This window comes from Malurus melanocephalus, unplaced genomic scaffold (genome assembly GCF_030028575.1).
Source record: "Malurus melanocephalus ecotype Western Australia unplaced genomic scaffold, MMel_1.1 scaffold_221, whole genome shotgun sequence".
In the NCBI taxonomy this organism is placed as follows: domain Eukaryota; kingdom Metazoa; phylum Chordata; class Aves; order Passeriformes; family Maluridae; genus Malurus; species Malurus melanocephalus.
In genome coordinates this window covers 1,071,727-1,097,838 of record NW_026623453.1, presented here as the reverse complement: position 1 = coordinate 1,097,838, position 26,112 = coordinate 1,071,727, and the positions used below count along the sequence as shown (strand labels likewise).

General features: G+C 41.8%; 1 protein-coding gene across 1 annotated transcript; it reads right to left on the bottom strand.

The window, feature by feature from the left end:
- Positions 1-1,876: 1,876 nt before the first annotated feature.
- GPI (glucose-6-phosphate isomerase) lies at positions 1,877-25,708 on the bottom strand. Its single transcript, XM_057374285.1, has 18 exons — positions 25,509-25,708; positions 21,150-21,240; positions 20,715-20,783; positions 17,789-17,908; positions 15,984-16,067; positions 15,752-15,898; positions 13,961-14,032; positions 12,905-12,949; positions 12,091-12,144; positions 11,150-11,210; positions 7,745-7,788; positions 7,367-7,519; positions 6,939-7,068; positions 6,493-6,569; positions 5,032-5,160; positions 4,529-4,604; positions 4,380-4,446; positions 1,877-2,915 (listed from the first exon to the last, which is right to left on the bottom strand). Exons 1-18 carry the CDS (start codon positions 25,625-25,627, stop codon positions 2,792-2,794), a joined length of 1,662 nt encoding a protein of 553 aa, XP_057230268.1. The 5' UTR covers positions 25,628-25,708; the 3' UTR covers positions 1,877-2,791.
- Between the last annotated feature and the right edge of the window lie 404 nt (positions 25,709-26,112).

Sequence of the window (26,112 nt, the reverse complement as noted above, 5' to 3'; positions counted from 1 at the left end):
GTAAGTGCTCTTTATTCCTCCATAACAGCAACAGGTTCARCTGAAGCTCTAGGTATCATTTGGGAAGCTTTGTTTATTTTCTCYTTCTTTAAGGTTTCAGCCTAAGCTCAAGGAGTCTGCAGGAAATCCACATGTAGTACAAGATAGTCTGGAAATCAGAACAGTCATAGCAGATCAGACCACTGTGAATTAGCCAAAAGGGATCACTCTGATTATTCGTGCCAAATCCTCCAAAAACAAAAAGACTGCAAGATGCCTGCAYTACAGGCATGATCTAAAAATGTTGTCTTAAAGAGCTAACTGCTACACAAACATAATCCCCCTTTAAACTCAAACCCACATAATCTATGAGTATATGTCCAGTGGAATATGAATTTAACATAATTTTCTATACATATTAGACTTTTCTCATGAATACAGTAATTACCTTCTCAAGAACTCCTAAAATACATTCATAGATGAATTTTTACACTGAAATGCTATTATAATTATACAGTCAAATTAGCATTGCAAGTGTAAAATATATCATCATCTTATGAACCATCTGCACACAGTACTTCCTCAGAAGCTTTCACAAGAAACAGGTCTTGTAGGAAATGGATAGGGTTGAGGATTAGGGATAGAAGACTTGGGGATTGTGTMCATTTTAGGGGTATGACAAACTCCTGCTTCCTTCAGGCATGTTACTACTTTTCATTTGTTCTCGTGTATGACAACAGTTTCATCAGACCTCAGCCATGCCTATTACAATTTCCCAAACAGACTTGAATGGGTTACAATTTTTCATTACCAAAGTCCAATTTATGAAGAAATCAGTTTCATTCTTGCAGGAATGGGGTGGCTTGATATTAAATGGAAGGATTTCAACCACTTCAGTGGAGCTCAAGAAACCAAGTCCCAAAGTGGCTGCATTACCCTACAAGTGTATCAGGGTGCAGGTCAGAACACAGGGTTGGGTCCCTGTCACCCCCAGCGTGGCCATAAGGACAGACCAGGAACAGTGAGACCCCAAGGCCATGAAAAAATCCTGTCCCTGACAGCAGGTACCTGAACCAGATGTGGGTTTTACACCATCTCATCTTCAAAATGCAGCCACAGTCACACATTACTTGTGGCTTCCTCTACCACTGCAGGGAAAAACAGCTCTTTAAAGCTTCCTTACCTCCTCTATCCTGTTTGCCCACAGCCGGGAGGCGTTCGGGCACGCTGTGAGCCGCTTTGGGGAGGATTGGGCCCACGGCCGAGGCGCCAGCCCCGAGCTGAGGGGGAGGGCTGAGCCCTGAGGGCCGCGCCGCCAGGGGGCGCCCCGCGCGCGGCCATGGCGCCCTCAGGGAGTGCAGAGGAGCCCGGCCCGGCTATGAGGGGACTCGGCTGGAGACGGGAGAGCGGCCGGACACGGCACGAGGAGAGGAGTAAAGGCTCCTGTGAGARTAAGAAGCTTCCCTCGAGGGGGTTCTCTTTGTGTGACTGTGCGTCATAGGGAAATACTGCTCCACAGATCCGCTGGTAACCCCTGCAGCAGGGAGTTCAGCCCTGAGCCTCCAGCCCTGCCAGTAACACCGCATGGCAAACACGGGCACCAAGGCGCCCCAGCTCACACAGCTGAACTCAGCCCTAAGCCCCCAGCCCTGCCAGTAACACCGCATGGCAAACACGGGCACCAAAGCGCCCCGGCTCACACAGCGGAGTTCAGCCCTAAACCCCAGCGCTGCCAGTAACACCGCATGGCAAACACGGGCACCAAGGCGCCCCAGCTCACACAGCGGAGTTCAGCCCTGCCAGTAACACCGCACGGCAAACACGGGCACCAAGGTGCCCCAGCTCACACAGCGGAGTCAGCATTGGTGGTGAAAGAACCGAAGTTTCCTTTCAATGCTTGTGTCTTACCTTTATTAAAGGTGTTACAGAACAATAGCCAGAGCATGCCAGATTCCTAGAAAGAGGTTAACAGTAGTAGAGAACAAAAGAGGATAAACAACTTGTTGACAAGCAGGTTTCTCTAGTATTTTTCCTTGTTGTTATCAGACGTTGATGCTGATTCAAGAGTGAGGAAGTACCCCAGAGAATACCAATACATTTATTCTCCAAGCAATCCCAAGCTTTTGCTTCACAAACTTCCGAAAGCTGTTTGGAAAACTTAAGGTATCACTGTCACTCCAGGAACTTTCTTCCTTATTGGATAGCTGTCCACATAGTTACAGACAAAACAGGAAATCTTTTACCAAACATCAGTAAACTTGCATTTTCACAGTAGCACAGGGGAAAAAAAGTAAATCTGTCTCTTGCTCAAAGGGATGAAATGTAACCAAACAACCTACARCTGTAGATTTGATTTTTTTAAACACATGCTAGTTTCCAGCTTACAGTAGAACCAGTCCAAAAAGAGAGAAGTCAGCTTAATTGGCTTCAGAGGACYTTACACAGTGAGTGAGGCTAGTGTTACTGGGGCTGCACTTTGAAGACAGAGTGAAGAAGTTTTATTCATCCATCATACCCTTTTATTTTCTATTATCAGTATGTGATCATGGAAGTTGAGGGATAAGAATTGAGGAATATAACAGCTGCACTTTACAGATGAACAGCCACAAAAATAGAAAGCAACTATACAACCTCGGGGTTTCACAAAACTAGTTTCATTTTTAACACTTGACGCAACAAGATTAACTGCAACAAGTGAAGAGAGCTACATCTGTAAAGTGCTATTTTTGTTAGAAGTGGCTAAAAAAAGCACAACTACAACAGATTTGGGTATTCCGTGGTGAGATTGTCGATGTCCTCCATGTATTTCATTTCAAGCTCTCTGTTTTTTGATGAAATTGATGAGCCCATTTGTTGAGCTATCATGAGATGTCACTGGAGCATCTGACTCCAGCTCAGGCTCAATTTTCTTGGCAAGTTGTTTTCCAAGCTCAACTCTGCATTTATAAAAGCAGGAGAAGAAAAAAAAAAAGCAATATTAGTGCTAATAACTTGTAGTATTTACTATAAGCCATTGACATTAAAAATAGATGCTAGTAAAAAGAACTTCCCAGGGAACACTATGTTTTACCCCTCAAAAATTACTATCAAACTAATTGGTTACTTTTTACAACTCAGTGCCATTCATGAATGACCTGAGTTCTCACAGTTGCTTGGCTGAACAGACAGCTTAAATTACAGGACATCTAAAGAGAGACCATTTAAGCAGAGTGTTTCCACCTCAGTATTCACTTGTGCTACGCAGTCTGCCCCAGTGGAAAAAGCATTCAGCTGGCTCCTGCTCACTGTTAAACACGGCACTGCTCAGAACACTGATTTGTGTTACCCAAACAATGAAGAGCTGAGGTGCAGCCTGGAAGCACCCCCAGCACTACCGTGGGCTATCCAGGAGTTACAGGCCTCACAGCATAAGAGCCTAGGATATTCCAACAGCTGCAAGAATCAAAGCATCCCCACATTCCCCAGTTTTGGATGCCATTCTAGATTTTCACAYGTGGTAGAAAAWGCAGTACTTACTCCTACCCCACTCWGGATTTCAGAGTTTATAGCAGACATCAGCYTGTACTAGACAGTCTTCCATTTTTAGGCTCTTCTACAGTATTTAGTTATAGAAGATGCTGTGGTAGCACAGCACTAAAGAACAYATACAAAGGCTAAGGCAGTTTAGTGCAAACTGATATTCTACACCCATAAAGCAAATGTGCTCTTCAAAATAACCCCTCACAGCATACACAGGCTGCATGTGAAAAACCTTATTTCTCAATTCCTCTACCTGAGCCTACATACAGTATATTGTATAGTTCATATTTACTGCAGATTGAAGAGAACCTGATTAAGCCTTGCCTTTTTAAGCAACAGTGACAGACTTTTCCAAGCTGCTGTTGTGCACATGGAGCTCCAGCACAGCCCTTAGTCACAGACACAGCCTGCATGAAACAGGGCTCCCACACACACAGACCTCTGCCAAAGTTCTTGTCTCTCCAGTATAGGAAAATAAGGGGTGCCTCAACCTTTTACTCAACAGATGCAACTCAAACTGCCTACTAAATGTTTCTAGAGGTAAAATAATTGGTTTTCTCCCCTATWTGCTACAGGGGAAGCCTTTTCCTTTCCAATTCTCAGAGCACATGTTCAGCCTACTTGACTATTTTCCTCACTATGCATCTATTTTGCATTCATAGTAYTTTGTAAAACTCAACTAAACAGAGGTCCTTAGCCAAAATTGTTATCTACAATGTCATTATGCATGACTACATGGTAACCTATCCCCARAAAATCTGTTCTCATTTAAAACTCTCCCATAATCATGTGCTCCAAGTAGAACACTTACTGTCTTTTCTCTAACTCATGATAGATTCAAGAATCAATCAGGAAGTATATAAGTATTTAAGGAAACTTACCCCCACTGGTCATAACTGTTGATGTCCCAGACAACTCCTTGAACAAATATCTTGTGCTCATACATGGCTATATGCAGAAAAAGATTMATCAATAAACTCAATCAGTAAGTCTTCATAAGCATTCACAGATGACAGATCTATTTACTTACCAATGATGGCTCCTAGGGTGAAGGGGTTGAGTTTTGTAAACATGATCGAATTGGTTGGTCGATTTCCCTCAAAAACCTTTCAAAACAAGAGTTACATTGTCACCTAGTAGGCTGAGAAACTTGCACCAGAAACTTGCAGGTTTTATTTTCCTTACAGTCCACACTGGGCTATTTTACAAATATGAAGTCCTGAAAGCTTTAAAGGCCTTCAACCATAAAATTTTATCACTTCCATGTTTTATTACAAACCTAATGGAAAATGTCTCTCCAAGAACCACTGCTGGTTACCATGGCTACAAAAAGTCACTCAGAAGTCACTAGCCCAGGGCAGTGCTGAGATAGGGCATGTGCCAGGAAAGGGACTAAGGCTCCAGCACCAAAGTACTGCTTGCAGCTTGTTCCAAGTGCCCTGCCAAGGTGTCACCATCACCACCCCATCGTGGCTGCCCTGCCACCCCCAGCAAAGCCCTCACAGCCATAGAGCCTTCCAAGCCTCCCGGTACCTTGTGGGGAAGGAGCTTCTCCAGAGCCTCTCCACTCAGCCCAGCTGCCTGAAGCTCCTTGCGGGCTTCATCAGCCGTCTTCCCTTTCATCAAGGCCTCAGTCTGAGCAAGGAAGTTGGCCAGAAGGATCTTGCAGGTAGAAATAAACACAAGTTACCATTTCCATAGCAGTAATACTGGTACCTGGTGCTTGAACCCATACCAAGACCTAATCTAGACTTACAAGTCATTTMTAATACTGTGGCAGTAAAATGTGCAGCAGTTCCAGCTATTGCTTTTTACCTCAGAGTGCCAGACTGACTCAACTACAATTTTAAAGCACATGTATCCAAAGACAACCAGGACAGTTTTACAGAATCCTGCCCCTGCTGAAGCTGGCAGCAAGTCTTGCTGTGAGACCAGAGGAGCCAGGACTTCACACAGCCCTTTCACCCAGTATAATCTGGGGTTTTTTTCTCATGCTACACCCTATGCATGGAAAGCCTGTTGCAGAGATTAGTCAAAGATAACCAGCTAAGATGTACTTACGCATCTGTATGCAGGAAAATCCCCACAGCATACCACACACCAATCCCTACCAATGCAGTGCAAGATTTTAGTTCATTATTCCCTGTCTAATGGTAGCCTGCAAATTTATCTGTGGCTTTGTCCTACCTGAAGATGCAAGTTAGAGTTTTTTTACAGTCAAATGAAACCTTTTCTGCCCTTCTTCTGCAAAGTCATACTCTAAAATTTCAACTGTACTTGGTGTTATTTGAAAAAAAAAATTACTATTACACAATTTAAATAGCATTTGTAATCTGAAATCATGACAAGACTGAAATTTAGTGAGTAAAGAGGCTTCTTCTGCAATATGCAGAATATAGTTGACCAGAACATGTCTGCACCTTTGCAAGTTAAGAAAATTCTTAGGTCACTGAAAATCATTAGTCAGATGACATATCAAACTAAAAACTGGACAGGTTAAAAACATCTATGTAGAAGGTCATCACCTCAGCCATGCCATTACATTTACTAAATTTTGTCTTAGAATTTAAGACTTGAAATTTTCCTCAGAGATGCTGTCACATCAGGTTTGAGGATTGTTTCTTCCTACTGTGTAAGAATTACACTCCTTACAATTCCTACTAGGAATTGTTTCCAAGTTAATTGTTTCCAACTCAATCACTCAACTCTTTCCAGCTTCAGTAGRCCCACAGAAAACAACACCAAGCTGCCTCAAAAACTGTTGCTGTAATTGCTTCAAGAATAAACATACCACCACACTGCATATTTTATATAACATGCAATTAGAATTTCGATCTTTTAAAATCTATTGTGAAGTTTGACAGAGCCTTTGTATTTAGTTTCAAAGGGACATTTTGAAATACCACACAATGCAATACAAAGTAAGCTTCAGTGCCGTGAGCCAGAAGAAATATGGTGTCATATATGGGCCATATTTGACAAAGAACTTATTACCTTGTGATGCAAGCCATTTCTGATGGGGTGCTGGGTCTGCACTGGRATCAGGAAGTCACAGGGAATCATGCGAGTTCCTGTAAGAAAAGTCAGGTTAATAACCCTGCAACAGGAAAGTTTTAGAAAAACCTTCATTTCTCATGCCATTTGCAGACTTACTGGAAGACTTAGCCATTTTTAAAAGCTTTATAGAAGAGCTTTTATATTATTAGCAGCAGGGGGAAGTAACAATACAGCTYCGTCGTTTCAGCTTTATTTGACCTCCTTATTGCAGTTAAAACCTGAATCTTGGCTTTCAAAAGCCACTACTCAAGAGCCCTATAACAATGTGATGCAAGGTTAGGTAGGAGTCCAACATCTAAACAAGTGTCAGCTCTGCAGGCTCCTGCAGCTCTGTAGCCATTCAGCCTTTAATTCCAGAACAAGGCATTTAAAAGTTTGTTTACCTTGGTGAATGAGCTGGTAGAAAGCATGCTGCCCATTGGTGCCAGGCTCTCCCCACACAATAGGGCCAGTGTTGTAGTCCACACGAGAGCCTTTCTTGGTAATATATTTCCCATTAGACTCCATATCACCCTAAGGAAGGGAAGGGCAGGATCACTAAGTATCAGTACAAGTTTCCACATATAGAAATTTGCTAAGTGTCACGGATAGAGCTGCTTAATTTATGGACATCAAGATAACAGAGGTATGAGGAAAAGGTCATTAAGTAAGCAAATAAGCTGCTATCGATCTTGGCACCAGTCTCTTCAGGCCATTGATTACATGAATTAAGTGACTGCAGTTTTCACTGACACATGCATTCAGGTCTCTGAACTAGGACAGAAGTTTATCTAYACTCTGTTGCTGGAAGCCTTGCTGTGGCCAGCCCTACCTGCTGGAAGTAGGCAGCGAAGCGGTGCATGTACTGGTCATAGGGCAGCAAGGCATGGGTCTCACAGCCATAGCAGTTGATGTACCACACCCCCAGCATGGCCAGCAAAACAGGTGCATTCTTCTCCAGGGGGGCAGTGTGGAAGTGATTATCCTAGGGACACAAAGGAAAGTTACACTTCTGATAAAGAGACTGTCATCCCCCCAACTCCTACAGTTTTTACTGYTGTGTTGATCCAGTGAGAGCTTCCYATGAACWGYCATTTTAGCAGCATTGAAAGGACATGGGGAGCTGAACTTTAGAAACCAACCCACCTTCAGTTTCCTTACTAACATCTCTTTAAGAGGAACAAATCTGAAATGGGCATCTCACACTCACCATCCAGTGGGCTCCTGCAAGCAGACTCTCAAAGTTGTCAAAACCTAACAAAGGAAAAAAGTGAGTTTGTATTTACTATTACAACTCAAACTTGATTTTTCTTGTAGAGACAACTGTAAAACAGTTTTGACTCCTTGAATGCAGCAAGGCTCCCAACTACTAACCAAGTTTAAAGCTGCATTTAGACTTCTCCTGAAATTTGCATCCCATAAGCCAGACATTCACTTATGCTTAAAGCCTAGACTTCAGAGCATGTACAACTTCATGAAACACAACTCAAAAACCTTTGCCTAAAACCCCCCTTCAGGCAGAATGAGCAAAAAAACCAGAAAACAGAGGCATTTAATACAAAGCTTGATTTAAGACTACATAGTTTCCAGCAAGTTTGGACACTTAAGTCACTTGACAGCCAGTGGGAGAGACATGCCCCCAAAAAACAAAGCAAAGCTAGATGGCAGGAATTTCTGCCATCTGGTGTGAGAAGAAACAGTTCTAATAAGATATTGTCAAAGAAAAAGGCTCCCCTCCCTTCCCTCTTCTCTCAACAATTCACCTGAGCTTTCTTTGCTGTGTAATTAGGGTATTTAAACCTCCATTCACTGTCCCCGATGAATAGTTTAACTAAGGCTATCCTCTCCTGCCAAAACAGAAATCCTGAYTCTTATGCAACAATTGGGAGGTGAAGTGTTTGGAATCAAAGCAGCAGCTCTACCTATGGTTAGAGGCCAGCTGTGGGAGATGAAGGATCTAAAAAGTGCAGATTAGGCTGGCKCATCAGCAGTCAGCACCAAATCTGTCTGACAGCAGCAATGAACTGTTTATTGCAGACAAAACACTAAGTGCCTGACATGTTTATTTTGCTCTTATGATAGGTTTTTCTACACATGAAAACTCCTATTCATATAATTCTAAAAACACCAAATGCAATGTTATTTTTCTAACYCCAGTGTAAGCAAATTCTAGCTTTTGTCTAGAAAAACAAATGACATTATAGTTTCACATTTTAAACATCTGAAAGCAATGATGAGGGAACAAATATAATCATCAGGCCCTATAGCCTAGACAACGTGTTGGGGCCAAGAGGAATTAATGGGAGAAAGAGGTAGTTAACAATGCTAAACAGAGCTCATATGCAGAACTGGAGACATGGGATKYTGGTGCTGAATGTATGTATACTCACAGATACTAAACACCCTACTTCAAGTTTAGGAATGTCAGCTGCAAGGTCTAATTCTCAACACTGACACAGCTTTACAYAAATCAGGCACTTTTGGCTACGTGACTAACGCAATGTAATTTGACAATTTGTACCCAAGTATGGGGTGATGTCCAAAACTGTATTTTCAGTACTAAAATATCAACATTTCTATTGCATTCCAGATCTTTTTTAGCACCCACATCCGACCAYTCAGAGTAGGCAGGTGTCCTGATTTTACTCAGTCCGATTTTTGATGGMGAGGCTGCTGGTCAGACCTGGGACAATTGCACAGGCTAGTTACACCTCTGTGATGATGTATGCTCTTGCACTTAAGAAGAATTCAAAACAAGACAGAATGTGGCCACCATGTGGTTTTTAGATTGTTAGYATTTAGTTATGCACTGGGGAAAAACAGACGTGTAACTAGCATGTGCAACTGGCCTAGGCCTGACCAGCAGCCTGTCCCCACTAACCTCAGAGCCACAATGGATTGGTTCTAAAACACAGGGGGCAGGGCTCCTTTTGCTGGAGAAGGAGAAAGCTTCTAGAACTTCCTCACAGGAGCCATCTTTGTGGTTTACTTGGTCCCATTCCCCCACCACCAAAAATCGGACCGAGTAAAACGAGGACATTCCACCCCTACACCTCTGTGATGGTATTTTCTAAAAAATAATCATTAAAATCTACTTTTAACTCTTATTCTTAACACAGAAATTATACCTACACCAACAAAGAATAAACTAAAGAAAMAAGTATCCACCCCTACAACTTACTATTCTACCTTAAAAGAATACAGCAACAGAGTGGAGCTTAAACTTGTCTGACGGACTATAAATCTTTCTCTCAATTAATCACATCCTCCAGCAGAGAACGGTGTTTAGGAGACTCATCCTCTTCCATTAATCTTTCCATTAACTCCCATCTAAAAATCACTCATTCTTTGATGTTTGCCCACCTTCTCCACCAATAATGTTGTGGGTTTAAACCCATTTTCCCTTATCCAAGTCATAGGCACCAAAAGTGTCGTGGTTTGAACTGGACTGAAAGCCAAAAGCACTGCACGCACGATGTTCCCTCCCCCCCAGCGGAGAGTAGTTTCAGTGTCATGCACTGGGGAAAAACAGAGCAGGAGGGTGAGGAGATGTAAGAAAAAAAATGGAGACCCAAGATCACAGTAAGAAGACAGGTGCTGTGCTGTTGCTGTGGTGCTTGGACATGGAGAATACAAACTGTTCTCGAAAGGACTATTTCTTCAATGGGAGACCTGTATAGAAAAAAGAGCGACCCTGCTTTGAGGAACAAACCTGGCCTTTGAGGACTGGACTGAACTGATCAGAAGCCAAAAAAAGGGGCAAGAGGCTTGCCCCCAACATCTGAAGCGAGTGGACACTTAGAAGAAATTGTGTTCTGCGGAGGCCGGGGGGAAGAAGTGCCCCCGCCCCACATCTGAAGCAAGTGGATGCTTAGAAGAAGCTGTGTTCTGCCAGGGGATTTGTGAGTGGGGTTGGCCTTGGAGAACTGTTTTTCCTTTCTCCCACAAGGTAAAGAAAAGAATCACATGCCATCAGCACTTTTCCCAAGAAGTGGTGAGTGTGTAAGACGTTCCACAGCTTGGAGCTGTAAGAACATTTCTCCTATGATGCTGGATGATAACTGTAATGAGTAGTTTGACCTATGTTACACTTTCATCCCCGCCCCCCTTTGTACGTGGGAAGGCACGGGCAGATTGGAGAGGGATGACTTGGAAGAGAGCCAGGTTCCCAGAAAGAATAACAGGTGTCTTAAAATGTCTGTTTTTATTTTCTTCTCCTGATAAATTTTTCCCTATCTTTGTTCCCCTCCCCGGTGCAGTAGTATTCTTAGTAGTTTTTTTTTAGTAATAAATCTATTTTGAAACTTAACTTATTTCAGTCTGTCTGACCATTTTCTGGAGCATATACATATCTTTCTCTCAATTATGTTATGTTATCTAAAAGCCATAAATTTTAGTGTTAATTGGGCTTTTGCTCTCCCTTCTGCCTCTCTGGTGGCGGGGAAGGGAGGGAACGTTGTGGGTGCAGTGCTTTTGGCTTTCAGTCAACTTCAAACCATGACAGTATTTGCCCCAAATCTGATTCACAATCCACTGCTGTTAATGCACACCATAGTTATATTCCTGAAGCAAACAGAGCAATTCTTGGCACAGTGACAATCACAGCAATACYTACCAATATGCAGGGCAATGGAGAGACCAATGGCAGACCACAGGGAGTAGCGGCCACCAACCCACTGCAAACAAGAGATGGTTGAGATGGAGAAGTGCAAGGCTTTTACATTCCAACTATTAGAAAACATTWAGACTATTTCCAACAAAATCAATACCTTTTCTGGTGATAGTTCACCATACATTTGGCATAATYAAGGGAACCTGCAACTTCCAGTGCACCCTAAGGAATCTTCAGGTATGCACTGAAGAGTCTGAAGTTATCCTGCTTGTCCAATTTTTATGACATGTGTTGAAGYAGATACCTTGATTCCAGTTTACTTCCAAATCCTGAATTTGCAGCTTGTGTAGCTGCTTTCATAATATCATTCCTCTACAGGGAAAGTCTGCTTCAGCAAAATTCTGACACTTGGGAAAGGTAACAAACCAAATAACTTCTGAACAGCTCATTTGTCAGGCACTTAATTCATGAGACAAACCAACCTGTTTCTAATTAAGTATAAGGACCAAGACTAAGGACAGTATACCTAAAACATGCATCTGCTACAATATCCCCAATCAGGCTCGCATTTCTGATGCCTGACCTTTTCCAGGCCTAGGTTATACACCATAGACACCAACAGGCAAATGTCACAGCTTATAATAACTCCTAGCACAGAGGAATAAGCCAAGACTATCTCCTGTTACTACACAGCTGATCACATGCACCCAAGAACATAAAAGACTGATCTTCAGATCTTTGACTGGAGGCTTTTACCAGAATGGACGACAGTTCTCAATTTGCCTTTAGTTAAAGGTTTCCAGGTGGTTTCAGTGCACCAAATACAACTCCTATAATTTGAGGTGCTTTTGCAGTTTCCCCAGACATCTAGTTGGAATCATCTTGCTTGCTTCAGAAAAAGCTAGCAATTAACATCTACCACATAGTATTAGACATTTACTTACATCCCAAAACTCAAACATGTTCTCTGGGTCAATTCCAAAATCTTTAACTTTAGGCTGAAATAGAATAAACATATAAAACCAACAGTCATAAAAAGTTTAATACTAAGTAAACAAACACAAGTTGAGTATCTATTAAATAAACAATTCCACAAGTACATCTTCTATTTTAAAATATACATAGCACTCATCACAAAAAATAAGTTTTCATTTCCAGAAATAACTACCACTACKCACTATTAAAAATCAATGATATACATTCATTTTCTGATGAATCTAAGTGGCCATATAGTTAAAAGTCAAACTGACAGTCAGTTTACATTTAACAGAACCATAATGTCAGTACCTGACAGCTTGTCAATGACTGCACGGTATCCTTCTGCTTACTGTTGGTCTCCCTACTTCATACTTTTGCATGAAGCACCACATCAGACTGTGCTCATCATAAGCATTATTCAAACTAACTGTACCATTTCACCTCTTATTTTACCTCTTTGCTTATGTGGCTGCATTCACACACACACAGTTAAGCAATTTGAGGTAACACTCATTACTATCAGCAGTCATTTCAGGCATAAAAGCTCTTGATTTCAGGTTTAATGCTCTAGCAGAAAAAGAACACATTAATCAAAGTCCAGTCGTGGTACAGTTCAATACTCTAGAACTGTTTCAGTTACTTTGAGTAGGAAAAAAGCTTCCTTTCAAGAGGAATGCTAAAATTTGGTATTCAAGCATCTTAAAAGATAGGCTTCCTTAGTAGATTTTAAAGTAAGGCTGCCTTAAAGGTACATAGGAAAAMTAAGATTGTTATACTTACAGCATTGGTAGACAAGGCAACAAAATGCTTCGCCACAGCTGAAGGCTTAATAAAAATAAACACATAGTTAGAATGTTAACTGTTTTCATTTCTGGTTATAAAGCTGATCAGCTACCTTTCAAACAAAGTTCTGTTGACTATCATCAGCTGGTTTTGTTATTAATCTGAATCAACTTATTCACATTCAGTGTGGGAYTTGGCAAGATACCCAAAGAGAACAGTCTGATGATGCTCCCACCAAGCCCTCTGGAAACTTTCCCTCCTGAGAGGGGCACACCCTCTCCTTCAGGGTCTGTTACCAGCCCAGACACCACCACAATAGCTTTGGGGCAGATGGAGCTCAATGTACACCCACTGCCCTTCCAGTCAGGGTCAAAAACCAGGAACTGGAAATACTGATAAATGTCAGGCACCAGATTTAGACTTCAGYCTTTCAGAAGGTGTTCTGATGAATAAAGATGAGTTGTCTGAACAGCAGTGGTAAGGAGGAATTTCAAAAGCCCARCTTTGAAACCAAGTACAGCTATCCTGATTGGAACAGGTTACAGACTATCTCAATCACCTGAACAGGCAGTAACTACAGTTTCCCTTGTAAGAGCTAGAAATAGGAGAGAATGGGCCAAATACAAGGTTTCTATTTATAGCATGGCCATCTGCCATAGAAATGTCAGTGTATCATTCCAACTATAAACTTCATTTCTAGTTTATAAAGATTTGGAGAGAATTGAAAGCTAGTGCCACACACAGTATTCTTGTGTTTTTGTTATCTGTAGTTCCACCAGGTTATTGGTCAGCTCTAAGGCAAACACTATGACTTAACAGGCACAATTTGCAGGAACAATGCATGACGACCATTTATAATGAAAAGCTAGTAGGTTTATTGCTTTGATCGGACAAAACAGTCTGTCATTAACAAAGCACCAAAATGATCTAAGTACATCATTTGYTAAGCTTATGTTTGGGCAGTTATTGGCTCTGCTCCAAATCACACAGAATTACCAGGAAGAAACTGCACACCAGAAGCTGCTGTTACTTAACCTAACATCTCAGACTTACATCATTAGCAGCACGCAAGAACCACTCTTTGGCTGTTTCTGCATTGGTGATGGTCTCCTGGGTGGTGAAAGTCTGCACATTGGAAAACAAGCAAATAAATAAAACACTTTTAAAATGGAAACTAAAGCATCACATGTTCAGATAACCAGAGCAGAGTGACTCTAGATGTTCATAATATGCAGCTGCTGCCAGATTACAGAAAAAAGCAAGCTCCTGAATCCAGTAAACACTAATATTGCTAGATYTACCCATCTAGTTTTAAACTAGCATGTATCTGAAATTTTAATTATTATTCCCCATTTCTTACCTTCCCACTCCCTGAACTGTTCTGCAAAACCTTGAAACTAAAGTCTTTAGTCTTTTACTAAAAAATTAAGTTTCACTGTTGAACTAAAACCAAACTAATTGAACATCAAAACAGAATAACCCAGCTGGACTGTCCTCTTGTTCTTCAATKCCTACTTTTTCATGGAAGAAGACTCATTTATGCCAAGATTCTTGTCATGATTTTTCTATTGCTGATTAGAGGAAACCATTTTCCTGCTTCATGAAGTGTGCACAGAAGTTCAGTCATGCAGTTTCACAAGTATCTACAACCATTCTGATCTACTCAACCATCAAAATTTAGCTTTAAGGGTGAACACTAGATTCATCCTACTCTCATCCATCTCCAGAAATATTTAATTATGAAACATAAGCCTGTTATGAAAATTTAAAAATGCCATTCATCTTCTTCCAAATATATCCAATTATCTAACTACAGTCTGCCAAACAAACTCAAGTGTTACTCTYTCAATCTGGCAGTTTTCTAAGCCTTTGAACCGTGATCCCTGGACTCAATTATTCCAAGTGACCATTAGTATTACTTTGTGCAGTTTCCTTATTATTCCATAAGTTATTGCTCAGCTACAGCACTGCCAAGATAACATAATGAACAATGTGCAGAGCACGGCCAGCACTGCACGTGCTCATTTGTTGCAGATTGTCTCCAACWGCAGAAAGGTTCTACTGTGCTTTAAAAGTGAAGGCAACCCAAGTTACATAACCATGAAGTTTGTCTCCACCTCTTTCCTCTGCTCAGACAGAGGCATTCCTCAGAGGAAGAGGCCTGCTGGCAATTATGTCTTGCCTTGCTAAGAACTTACTCTGTAAGCATAAGGCAGCTATTCAGTCTAATCAGAAGTGTGTCGTCTTCTGAAGTACCAGCAGACTGTCTTTAACTCTTTAAGTAAAGCAGCTTAGTATTTATAGAGCTTAAGGAACTCAGCATTTAAGTTAGTTAGGTGAACGTATTTTGTGACTACAYTAAAATAAAATGGAGATTCTTAAACTACATGCAATTCATAAGTTCAAAAAACCAGAACACTTAGCAAGTAACAGTGTACTTAAGATAAAGGACCRAAAGTCCTTTAGGAATGAAATAACACCCAGAATTTCCCAGGAATAACTACATAGGATCCTATACTCCACCTCCAGAGAAGTGCAGGAAAACARACTTTTGTGAATAAAGCTAAAACTTGCACTGACTGAAAAATACACACCAGAYAATCTGAAATAGTTCATGTATCCTTTTTAGATTAAGTAATTTTCAGCACTTGACTTACAGAACCCCAAGAATTTCAGTAGCAACACAAGCTTGTACTGCAAATTTAGAAATAATCACAACAGGTCTGTTTAGAAATAATCCAGACTGGAAGTCCCTGATCTAGATATTCCTGTGGACAGACCTCTCTTCTGACTGAATTCTTTACAGGCAGATTAAGTCACAGCCAGTGCTTGTATCAGACATACCTTTGATGCAATGATGAAGAGAGTAGTGTCTGGTTTAAGTTCAGCCAAGGTTTTGGCTATATGAGTACCATCAATGTTGGACACAAACCAGACACGAGGGCCTCCCTTGGAATATGGTTTCAGGGCTTCAGTTACCATCAGCGGGCCCTGGATAGAAGCCACAATTAGATTTTATCCTCACTGTAGGCATGTACACACAGATGTGCAGGGTGTATAGAAGTCAGGAGCTTACCAAATCAGAGCCACCAATCCCAATATTGACCACATCAGTGATTGTCTTTCCTGTGTAGCCTTTCCATTCACCACCACGGACCCTCTGCAGCAAGAAGAAAAGAAAATGCAATGACCATTTTATACTTATACTAGAGCTAGAGATGCTAAGTCTGGAAATAGGTTTTGTTTTCAGGTATTGTTGTAAAAGTCGCCAAAGACAGCTGTCAAGCCTCCAGACCTTAAGGCCTTCTTAGCTAGACATTGGGTTGTGTCCAAAACTGATGTTGCAGCATGTTTTAGCATCTAACACTCCATGAAGTACAAACTTTCCCCTTCTGTGTRGAATGCTGTAGCATTTACTGTGTTTGCTAAGCCAAGAGACATCTACCCCAAAATGAAAAAGCCTTGGGCATTAAATGATTTGCAACAAACATTTGAACCTGAAGCAGTTATTTAAGTGTCTTTAATTAGAAAGAACTTCACTGACTAAACTGGGAGACAAAAATAATAAAGCCACAGAGATAGAGATTTATTGGCAAACCAAACATCCCAAAAGTTTTTCTACTACAAGTATGCTTTGTGGTAGGATTTATTTTGGGCTGCACCTTAACAGCACATGGTACAAGTTCCTGCTGTATTCTGTTCTTTAAGAGCCACTGAGAGTTGGAAAACAAAATTACAATCATTAATTAGCAAACTCCGCATTGAATTTTGTCCATCATCTACCACCTATGCATTCAATCYGTTCCAATCACAAAAGCAATCTTTCTAGTATGAATACTTCCAAGTACATTCTCCAATTCTAATGTAATTTTTCTACAATGCACTTATGCTGATAGTTACCCTCCTTTACTACAAACGCTTTTCATTTTTCCAAAAAGAAAATCCATTTTTAGTATAYAGTATTCCTGTACCCAACAGATGTTATTAAGCAGGAAACTGCTTAACGTGATTTTTATTTGGCAGAGAAGATAYATCTGCATGGAAAGTGATATTCACAGGCTCTGATGATTGAAACCATATAGCAAACAACAGSATAGCAGCTGTGAAAACTCTTGTTTTGCATTACCAAAACCTTAATCAGCTAGAAATTCTACAGTGGCAGACACACCACTGAATTTCCATGGGCATTCAATTCTTACAGCATCTGAGCCAAGTACTAAATTCAGACCAGTCAGTGTCAGTTACTGTGGTTTTGGCATTTATCATTAGGAACTGGACAGAATGCAGGGCCTTTTGCATAGGTTAGARGTGTAAGTTGGCAGCAAAATGGCACTAACCATCTGGTTATGACTCACAACAGCAACCAAGCGGGTCCAGGTCCCCATAGCCTTGTTTAAAATGCCTTAAAACTACTCAGGAGTTTTTACCGCAAACAGAATAGAACCATAAAGTAATTCAACCTAAAACCAGAACACCTWAAGAAACTATTTAAATAGAGCATAACTTCTACCTCTCTCGTGATTTTATACAAATATTAAGAGGCAGTTTCTACTTGATGCAATTAGCTGAAAAATTAGCAAGAAATAAAGTAATATTTGAATGGTACTTAGGGATTTACCAGAAAGTACACACAACAATACTGCTGAAAGAGCAAGATCTAGAGAGCCCATCAAAGAAAAAACCTACTGAAAGCAGGGAGAGAAAAGTSAATCAATAAAATCACCTCCAACTCCATGCTTGAGCCAGAACTATTGTAAATCTCAAATAAGAACACAATAAYTCATGTGAACCAGTCTACAATTAATGCTTCACAATACACACGCAAGAATCTGACCRGGTATAGAACAAATATACGAAAAATAAGCTATGGTGGTACTATACCTGACAGAAGTGCTTCATTTTGTCCAACACTTTGTTTACTTCTGGAACAACATCCTTCCCATCCACAAGGATTGGCACRTTGGAGCGATTTCTCAGGGCAATATGAAGCACAGCTCGGTTCTGAAACAAGGGAAAAAGACCAAGATGAAGCTCCTTTCAAATTAAATCCCAGGGCCTCACAYGCCTCATCCAGAAGGCAGTATGATCCTCAAGAATCAAAAATCCTCTAGATTAACTGGGATTAGTAGAGCAGTATTTTCAGTGTGTTACATACACACATCACCAGCTACCTCAACCACCCTCTCACTACCCAGTCTCAGTGCAGGGGCCTTACAACAGCACAACATGCAAAGCGATAGTTTACTCATAAAAAAAAAGGCTCAAAATCCCTTAAAAAGCATTTAGAGGTTCAGAATTCAGCAATATTCACTACTCAGTGATCTTTATTTTGGYATGCTTTAGGTATACAAGAATGAAATTGTTTCTTATTGATAACAATATTGAAAAATCAATTGTAACAAGGAGCTGAAGTTATTTTCTCTGGCATTTTCTCAATTATCCTGAGTAGTCCATTTAATGTAGGAAGAGACAAATAATTTAAACATTTGACAACAAGTGATACAATAGCTATATCCCTCTATCCACAATTAAATGCTGCCTGAACATTCACAGACCAAATATAGAGGTAGTAGTTGTGCAGCAAGAAAAGAAAAGATCTCTTAGCATGCACAGTTTTATGTTACTTCTCCACAAGTCAAAAGCACTGAAATGTGGTCCATGGTTCAGCTCTTTAAGAGCTTAGCAGTTTTAATCAACAATGAAAGAATTAGTCAATACTAATGAACAAATTAAAAAGTTAGTCTGCTCTACCTCATTGTTCCTCACTACAATGAGAGGCATTGTGACACAAAGACAACACAGACAATATGAACTGCCAAGTTATGATTTAAATACTAAATGCTAATTCAAAAATCATTGAGTTTGTGGTTACTGACTTGGAATACAAAAAACCTCTTTCACTTCCTAATTAAAGTGTACACACTTAAATTTGGGGTGAACAGAGAATTTTTTTTGCTCCACTCAGCCACGGAATGGTATTTGCTCCACTCAGCCATGGAATGGTATTTTGGTAAGTGCTCACTGTCAGGCCTGAAGGATGCTCTGTCTAATCAAGAGCAGTCATCATACTTGACCTGATCTCTATGGTTAAGCAGAATTATTATCTAAACTCCTACAGGCTATGCAGACTAACCCCCTGATGAGTGATCAGATGAGTTACCTTGTAATGTTCTTTGTACCATATCAAGCTCCAAGTTTCAACTCATCTGGGACAARCACCTGGCAGTGACACACTTGGGTGCACCATAAAGAACTTCCACATAAGCAAACACCATGCAGCCAATGCCCACAGCACCAAATACAGATAAGTCTAAAACACTTCAAACACTAAAATATCCAAAGAATGTTCTAAATCAGATCAAGAGTAGTGGACGAGCCAGTTCTTGCCATCAAGCATCTCCCTTATGTCTTATTGCTTTAGGTTTATTCACACTGACAGCATCCTGCTTAATATCTCCTGACAATTTCACATTGTCCACATGCTCATATTCCAGAGCAAACCAACCTGATTTGATATTCTATAYAAACAGAAAAAAATTAAGCAAACTCCATCTAAGTCAACTTCTGAATTGGAAAGAAGTGAGAAAACAGCCTGATAAGAAAAYAAGTGTTTCTAGTATCATGAGATAATTGATATATAAAATGGTATCAAGACAGTAGGAAAACAGGRAGCTAGCAGCAGAAACCAACCACATCACAGTTTAGTATTGTGTTTAGGTGCTTTCTGTGGAAATTACATCCTTCTGAGACTTCAGCTGCTATACCTGCTCTCAAACACAATGAAGAACAACTCCATAATACACAGTCAGAGATGAGCTAACCCTGTAACAATTTGTGTTACATGAGGCTAGTGGAAGGCAGCATCTGAAAAAACAACCCTCCAGGCAGATTTAAGACTCCTCACCCTCTTTCCCTGCTTTCTTTTTTCACTAGTTACATCTGCAAATTGAAGGCATTAACACAGAAGGAACAGGAACCATTTTTCAGTGAAATTGTATGTGTTTTCTGTCTGTGCCTTTTTACCAACATGAATCATTCACAAACAATACAATGTCCAACTGCTGAGTTACTTTAAGCAAACAGCTTGTGTAACAGCTAAATCAGTCAATAGCCAAGTCAAAGGAAATACTGGTTTCTCTGAATTTACCTCAGACATTAAATAGTCTTAATTTTTAATGCAGACTAATTAAGCCCACTGTTGAGTTCCCAGTTTTTAACCTATTTTGAAGATCAGAAAAAAATACAGTAGGATTGCTGCATGCTTTAATAAAGATTTAACCATAAGTACAACCTTCAGACTTACAAAAAGAGGAAGGTACTCATCCTCTTACTGAAATACATGGCCAATTTCCCAAGACTGTTCATAGCCTTGACTGTTAAATGTACCCAAAGACAAGCAGCATCACAGCCCAAAGCAGAAAGTCTTACACAATCCTTCCTCACACCCTTTAGGCAGTTTACTAAGCTTTATGAACACTAACTAAAAGCATGTCACTAAAAGCATGTAAGTGACACCTGAAATGCAATACTGTGCTCCATGCCCTTACTCATTTTCCTCTGTACAAAAGAGGGAAGAGAAAAAAAAAAAGAAAAAAAAATCTCTAAAATAAGATATGCATTGAAGGAAGTTTTTAGTAAGAGCTGTAAAAAGTTCTCTTGTAGAGTAGTGCAGCAAACATCACAACCACACAGCATTTCAAAGAAGCATTCAAAGTAATGTTTTTCAAGATTTGGCTGACACAGATGCATAAACATCAATACACAGGCACACCTACATTGGAAAGAACATGGACAGAAATAGCCTTACCTCAGTGAAGTTGATCTTCTCTCCACTAAACATACGCTCTCTGGCACTTTCCACACCCCTTGACTTTGCCTGAGAAAAGTAAATATAGATTCCTCTTAAAATAGTGGAAGTCAACATGCACTACAAAGGTTCAGCTACATTATGGAGTATGAACACTTCACACAAGACAGGGAAACAGAAATTATCACAGATTAAAAGACACACTAGATTTTAGGTTAAAAAAATCAATTCTTCTATTTTAAAGGAAGAATTTTGATGCATTTCTGCATTGAAAAATTGGCTTTGTAACTTAGGGCTAGATGACAAAGCAAGGATTTGAATCCTGCCAAGATTTGTAAACAGATACCTTTTAACTTATATGTTAGCTAATGTTTACAAACAATTGTTCCAGGTAAAAGCTATTTTGTTTACTAATGCAACATTTTAAACAGTTACCAGTTCCATCAGCATTTTCATCACTTCTTCTGTAATAAGGTTCTTGGAGTAATCCAGTAAGATGTCCCCATGGTCGGTATTCAGGGTCAAGCTGTCAAAACCAACAGTTTGTTTAACTGCATATTCCTGTGGGGTGACTATTTTAAGCAAGACAATGGTAATTATAAAATAAATTATAAAATAAAGGGAATATATATATAAAATAAAGGGAATCCTAATTAGACTAAGTTAGTAAAGAAGATGTCAGTGACCAACTTGCCTAACAAGTTTCATAAAATGACTGTTTTTTTGGGAAATGTTTTTCAACAATCTGAATTACAGTGTCCAATTTCTGCTTGTACAGACCCAAATAAAATTAAGTATATTTGATGCACGGTTGGTCAATCACATACTATTTCCACTGAGCCACCAGCATTCTCTAGCAATAATCAGCTCTTTCCTAACATATCAGTRAAGAGCTYATCACATYCTTCTGCTGCTGGAAAACTGTATCATCTTTCTACAGCTCCTGTCATTCTTTCATACAGAGACTTGAACAAATCTAATTTAAAAACTGATACAACTTCATGTACAGAAACATTCTGTCAACTACAATGCAGAATTAAACCCCATTTGTGCATGGCTTAGTCTCACAGTCCACATCGATTCAGTGGGAGTCTCCACATCATTTAACAAACAACCTGCAAGCTATAGCCTAACACTTCAGAATACAGGCACTTGTAGGTTCATAGCTGAGAGAAAACAGCCCAGTAGAAACCAAGTGAGCCCATTTGTATTTACTATCCCTGTGTCTATGTGATAAGTTCTACAGTTCCTCTACTCCTTTACAACACTGGTTTTTACCAATTTCTTCACTGCAATCACTTCCAAACAAAAATATAAATTACCTTAACAGAAGAGCTGAATTCTGTAAGCCAGCCTTTGATAAAAGCACATCTTACTTTTCCTGTTGCTCCACAGACACCCCCACAGGAAATTGCAGCCATCTCAATTCTCAATGTTTCTGCCTTGTTCATAGTCTCCCCTGCTTTTTCTTTCTCAATACCTGAGCAAAGAACTATGCTCTGTTACATTAGCCACCAGATATGCCAGAGACTTCACAGGGACACAGCACAGCACAGTTATTTATACATAACATGACAGAGCAGGCAAGACTCTTCAAAGGAACAATGGAGCTGAACTTGCAATAACATTAATAACCATTAACAATAAATAGCAGGGCCTTAACAGTTAGTGAAACCAGCAAAATGTTAACTGTTAACTTCATTAACAGTAACATCCTTTTTATCCTCTTAAAGTATAGGAGTGAATACAGAAAGATGTCTTCAAGCACACTCTTAGAACCACGTTTAATAAGTGAGAACAGACAAGCAAGGAAAAGCAGTATCGATGCTGTTACCCTACCCTTCTCCTCATCAAGCTGCCAACAGTAACCCTGAAAGCCTGATCACCCAGCACTAAGATCCCTGGAATATGGCTAGCTAAGGGAAAGACTAGTTCATCTCACCTACTACATTTGCTACTCTTTGATAAAGTGCAGAGGAAAAATAAGAACAAGCCTTTGAAATTTGATGCAATTTAGTGACRCACATCTCAGATTTGAACACATTTCACTAATGATACAGCAAGACCATTATTACACTAACACTTGTTCAGTTTAGAGAAACAGAAGTCTTAAACTTTTCCTTCTACATTAAACTGCAGATGATAGCCTCTCCCAGTGTTCTATGCCGCAAAGATAAGGATTTTGTGTTTACTTGATGTGTCTCATAGCTACARGTCATTACTTATATGATTGAAAATCAACCTCAGTAGACCCAGTAGACAACAYATCTCATGAAATTATGGCTGAATTCAAGCCACTGCTCCTTGGGAGAAACTGCAGAAATGTGCTACCCGAGACATTCCACGCAAAACCAAATCAAGTAATGGCTACCAGATTTAACTTCCCACGCACAAGGTGGAGCACACACTGTGCAGTGTAATCTTGTGTTAAGCCCTTACACCAAGAGATCCACCCTTTGTTTAAACAGAAGCCCCAAATGCTGCAGCTGAGCCGTGTTCTGCCCAACTACCCACTCTGCAATGCAGTGCTACTCAGGGGGGAACAAGAGCCTTGTCACGTAAGCCAYAGCCACTTCTTAAGTGATGCAGCCCTTAACCTGCAGCACCTCAATGATTTCACCTCCCATCACATCTTCCATTTACACTAGAGGCTATTTCTTATTCTTGATAATGGACAAGCCAAGCAACAGGAGTGTCAGTCTAGGGCTTTCTGCCTGCATCAGGAATACCTTTGTCAGCACCCAGGTACCTCTTACCTGCTGAGYTTTACAATGGCTGCATCATATCTGTTCTAACCCTTTCAAAACCAGTGAACAACCCGTGTTGATAAGAGCTCCTGTTCTGACTAAACCTTACCTTACCACCTTGGGTGGCAAAGAAGGCAAACATCTCTTACAGGTGTGACTACATGCCTTTTCAGGAAAACAGGATATACAAATTCTGAATTTGAAAAAAAAAAAAAAGACAAAATGAAGAAAGGATCTTCTGTATATATATTCTGTAGAATGCAATCAGTGAGCGTGAGGTTCTTATAATAATATTAAATAAATACTTGTCAAAGATAAAGAATTCAGATTCAAAACTATTTACACGAGCCTGAAATTCCTCCAGAACCATTATCAGGAAGCACTTTCACCTGGGTAGAAGTTTCTTTTCCATCTAAAGGAAGGGAGTCAATGATTTACAGTAACACCTAGCAGAATTAACAAATATATTCACAAAGGCTAATTTCACATGAGGGAACTACACAGAACTATGTGGCCAAGCCTCCAGACTACTTTGATTTACCACAAATACTAACCACCATCCTCCTGCTGATCTGGCTCAGAGTGGCCTGTACTGGTAAGGTACCAGTGAAGCTGTCAGCTCTGCAACTGCACTTAGCTATGAGGAAGTTCTCCTAGGCTAGAATGAGATGGCTTATCAGGAAACAGGACTGAAATAATTAAAAGAAAGGATTAAGATAGATGAAGTAAACTTAAGACACTTCACTTGTTTGCTSTACTTATGGGCAGCACAAAAGGACATGAATGAGGGCAGCTATTTGCAATAAATAACCTCAGCAAAGATCATTTCACCAAAAAGAACTGCAGATAAGGAAAACTTGCAAACAGAACTAGGTCTGTTAGTGAAGATCAAGCAGATTGGATAAATTTCTTTCACAATATGAAAAGTCTTGTTATAAGGGCCAGGTGAAGTCAATACTGCAAAAATTTACCATACCTTTAAACTCAATACAAACGACATTTTAGATCTTGTAYACTGCTGTGCAGAACTTCACATGCAATGTTTAATTACAATGTAAGAATTTCCTAAGGAAATCAAATGGGGAAAAATATAACTTTACTGAGGAGAGTAATGAAAACCTTGATGCACGCAACAAGTCTTATCACAACACTCGAGAATGGAAGGAGGGTCACTTTACTACCTAGGCTCACTTTAAAACTCAAATCTGGGAAGCATTTCATAATATTAAGACTCTTCTGATTGTTGCTACAGTAAAACAACGTAAGCACACACATGCCGTCTCAGCACGGTCTCCAGCGTACAGAAAATACGAGTCCCACTTTACAAGATGAAGGCGCGGAACGGTATCACAACGCTTCCACTTGTTACTTCCTCATCCAGCAAAAACGCGCTGTGAGGCATTTGCTGCAGCAGCGATCGGCTGAGGCGAGGGAGGGCTGGACTTCATCAATCCCCCCCGCCCGTCTCAGGGCAGGGTCGTACGGGCGGTGGGGCTCACAGGGATGCACAGCCCCTCGCGATTCTATCGCGGAGCTTATAATGACTAAGCACGGGGTGAGAGGCTGCGAGCGCCGGCCCCACAGTGCGGCTGTGCGAGCGCAGCGGGCGCTGTGCTGCCCGGCACGTACCCTGCTGCAAGGATGAGTCAAGGGCAGGCGGTGCGGCCGCCCCTCGGGGAACGCGAGGAGTCCCCCCGCCCCCGGCCGGCCCCCCCGGCGGCGCTGCCGGCGCATGTGCCCGGACCGCCATCGGCCTCGCACCGCCCGGCGCGGCCCCGCCACGGCGGGCACGGCACCGCGGGTCGTGCATCATCCGCTCCCCGCCGGGCCCCGCTCCCGCCTGGGGCTGCGCGGGGYGAGCGAGTGGAACGGGGCCAACCCGGACTCTGCCCGCCTGGGCCCGGCCGGACCGCGCTCCTCCCGCCCAGCTCGGCCCCGGCGCTGCGGGGCCCCGGCCCTCACACGCGGCACCGCCTGGGCGCGGCAACCCCGGGGCCCGCGGGCCGCGGCCACTGCCCCGCTCAGCCGCGGGGCCCCTCGGCCTCACCTGAACTTCTGGAAGCGATCCTTGTCGGCCTCGAAGAGCTGCCGCAGGACGAGCTTGGAGGAGTTGGCCTTGTGCCACTCTACCAGTTTCTTGAACTGGGGGTCGCTGGACAGCGCCATGTCCRCGGGATGAGCAGTAGAAGGCGGAATGAAGCAGACAAGGCTACTGTCGCCGCTTCCGCTTTTATAGCGGCGGCGCGGCCTCCTGCGGCCGCCCCGCCCCGGCCGAGCCCACCCTGGCCCCGCCCCGGCCCCCTCCCCTCCCCTCCCCTCCCTCCGCCGTGGGGTTCCCTGCGAGCCGTGCCAGACGGAGGAGGAGTGGCCTGCGGGTCCCTGCGTGGGGGGAGGCGGTGGCGGGGGCTGGAGCTGGAGCCGAGGCTGAGGCTGAGGCCGGAGCCGGAGCCTTGGGGAACGCTCAGCGCTGTACCTCCCGTGTGAGGGAATCGCTGTGTCCCCGTCACGGCACAGCGCACCCCGGGGTCCAGAGTCCGCTCGCGGCTGCGTCGGGGCTGCTGCCCGTGCGGGTGCACGGTTAAAATACCGACCTTGTCGGGGTGATTTTACCCTGGGGCGGATCGCGGCCGCTCCTGCGGAGGGGGCGCGGG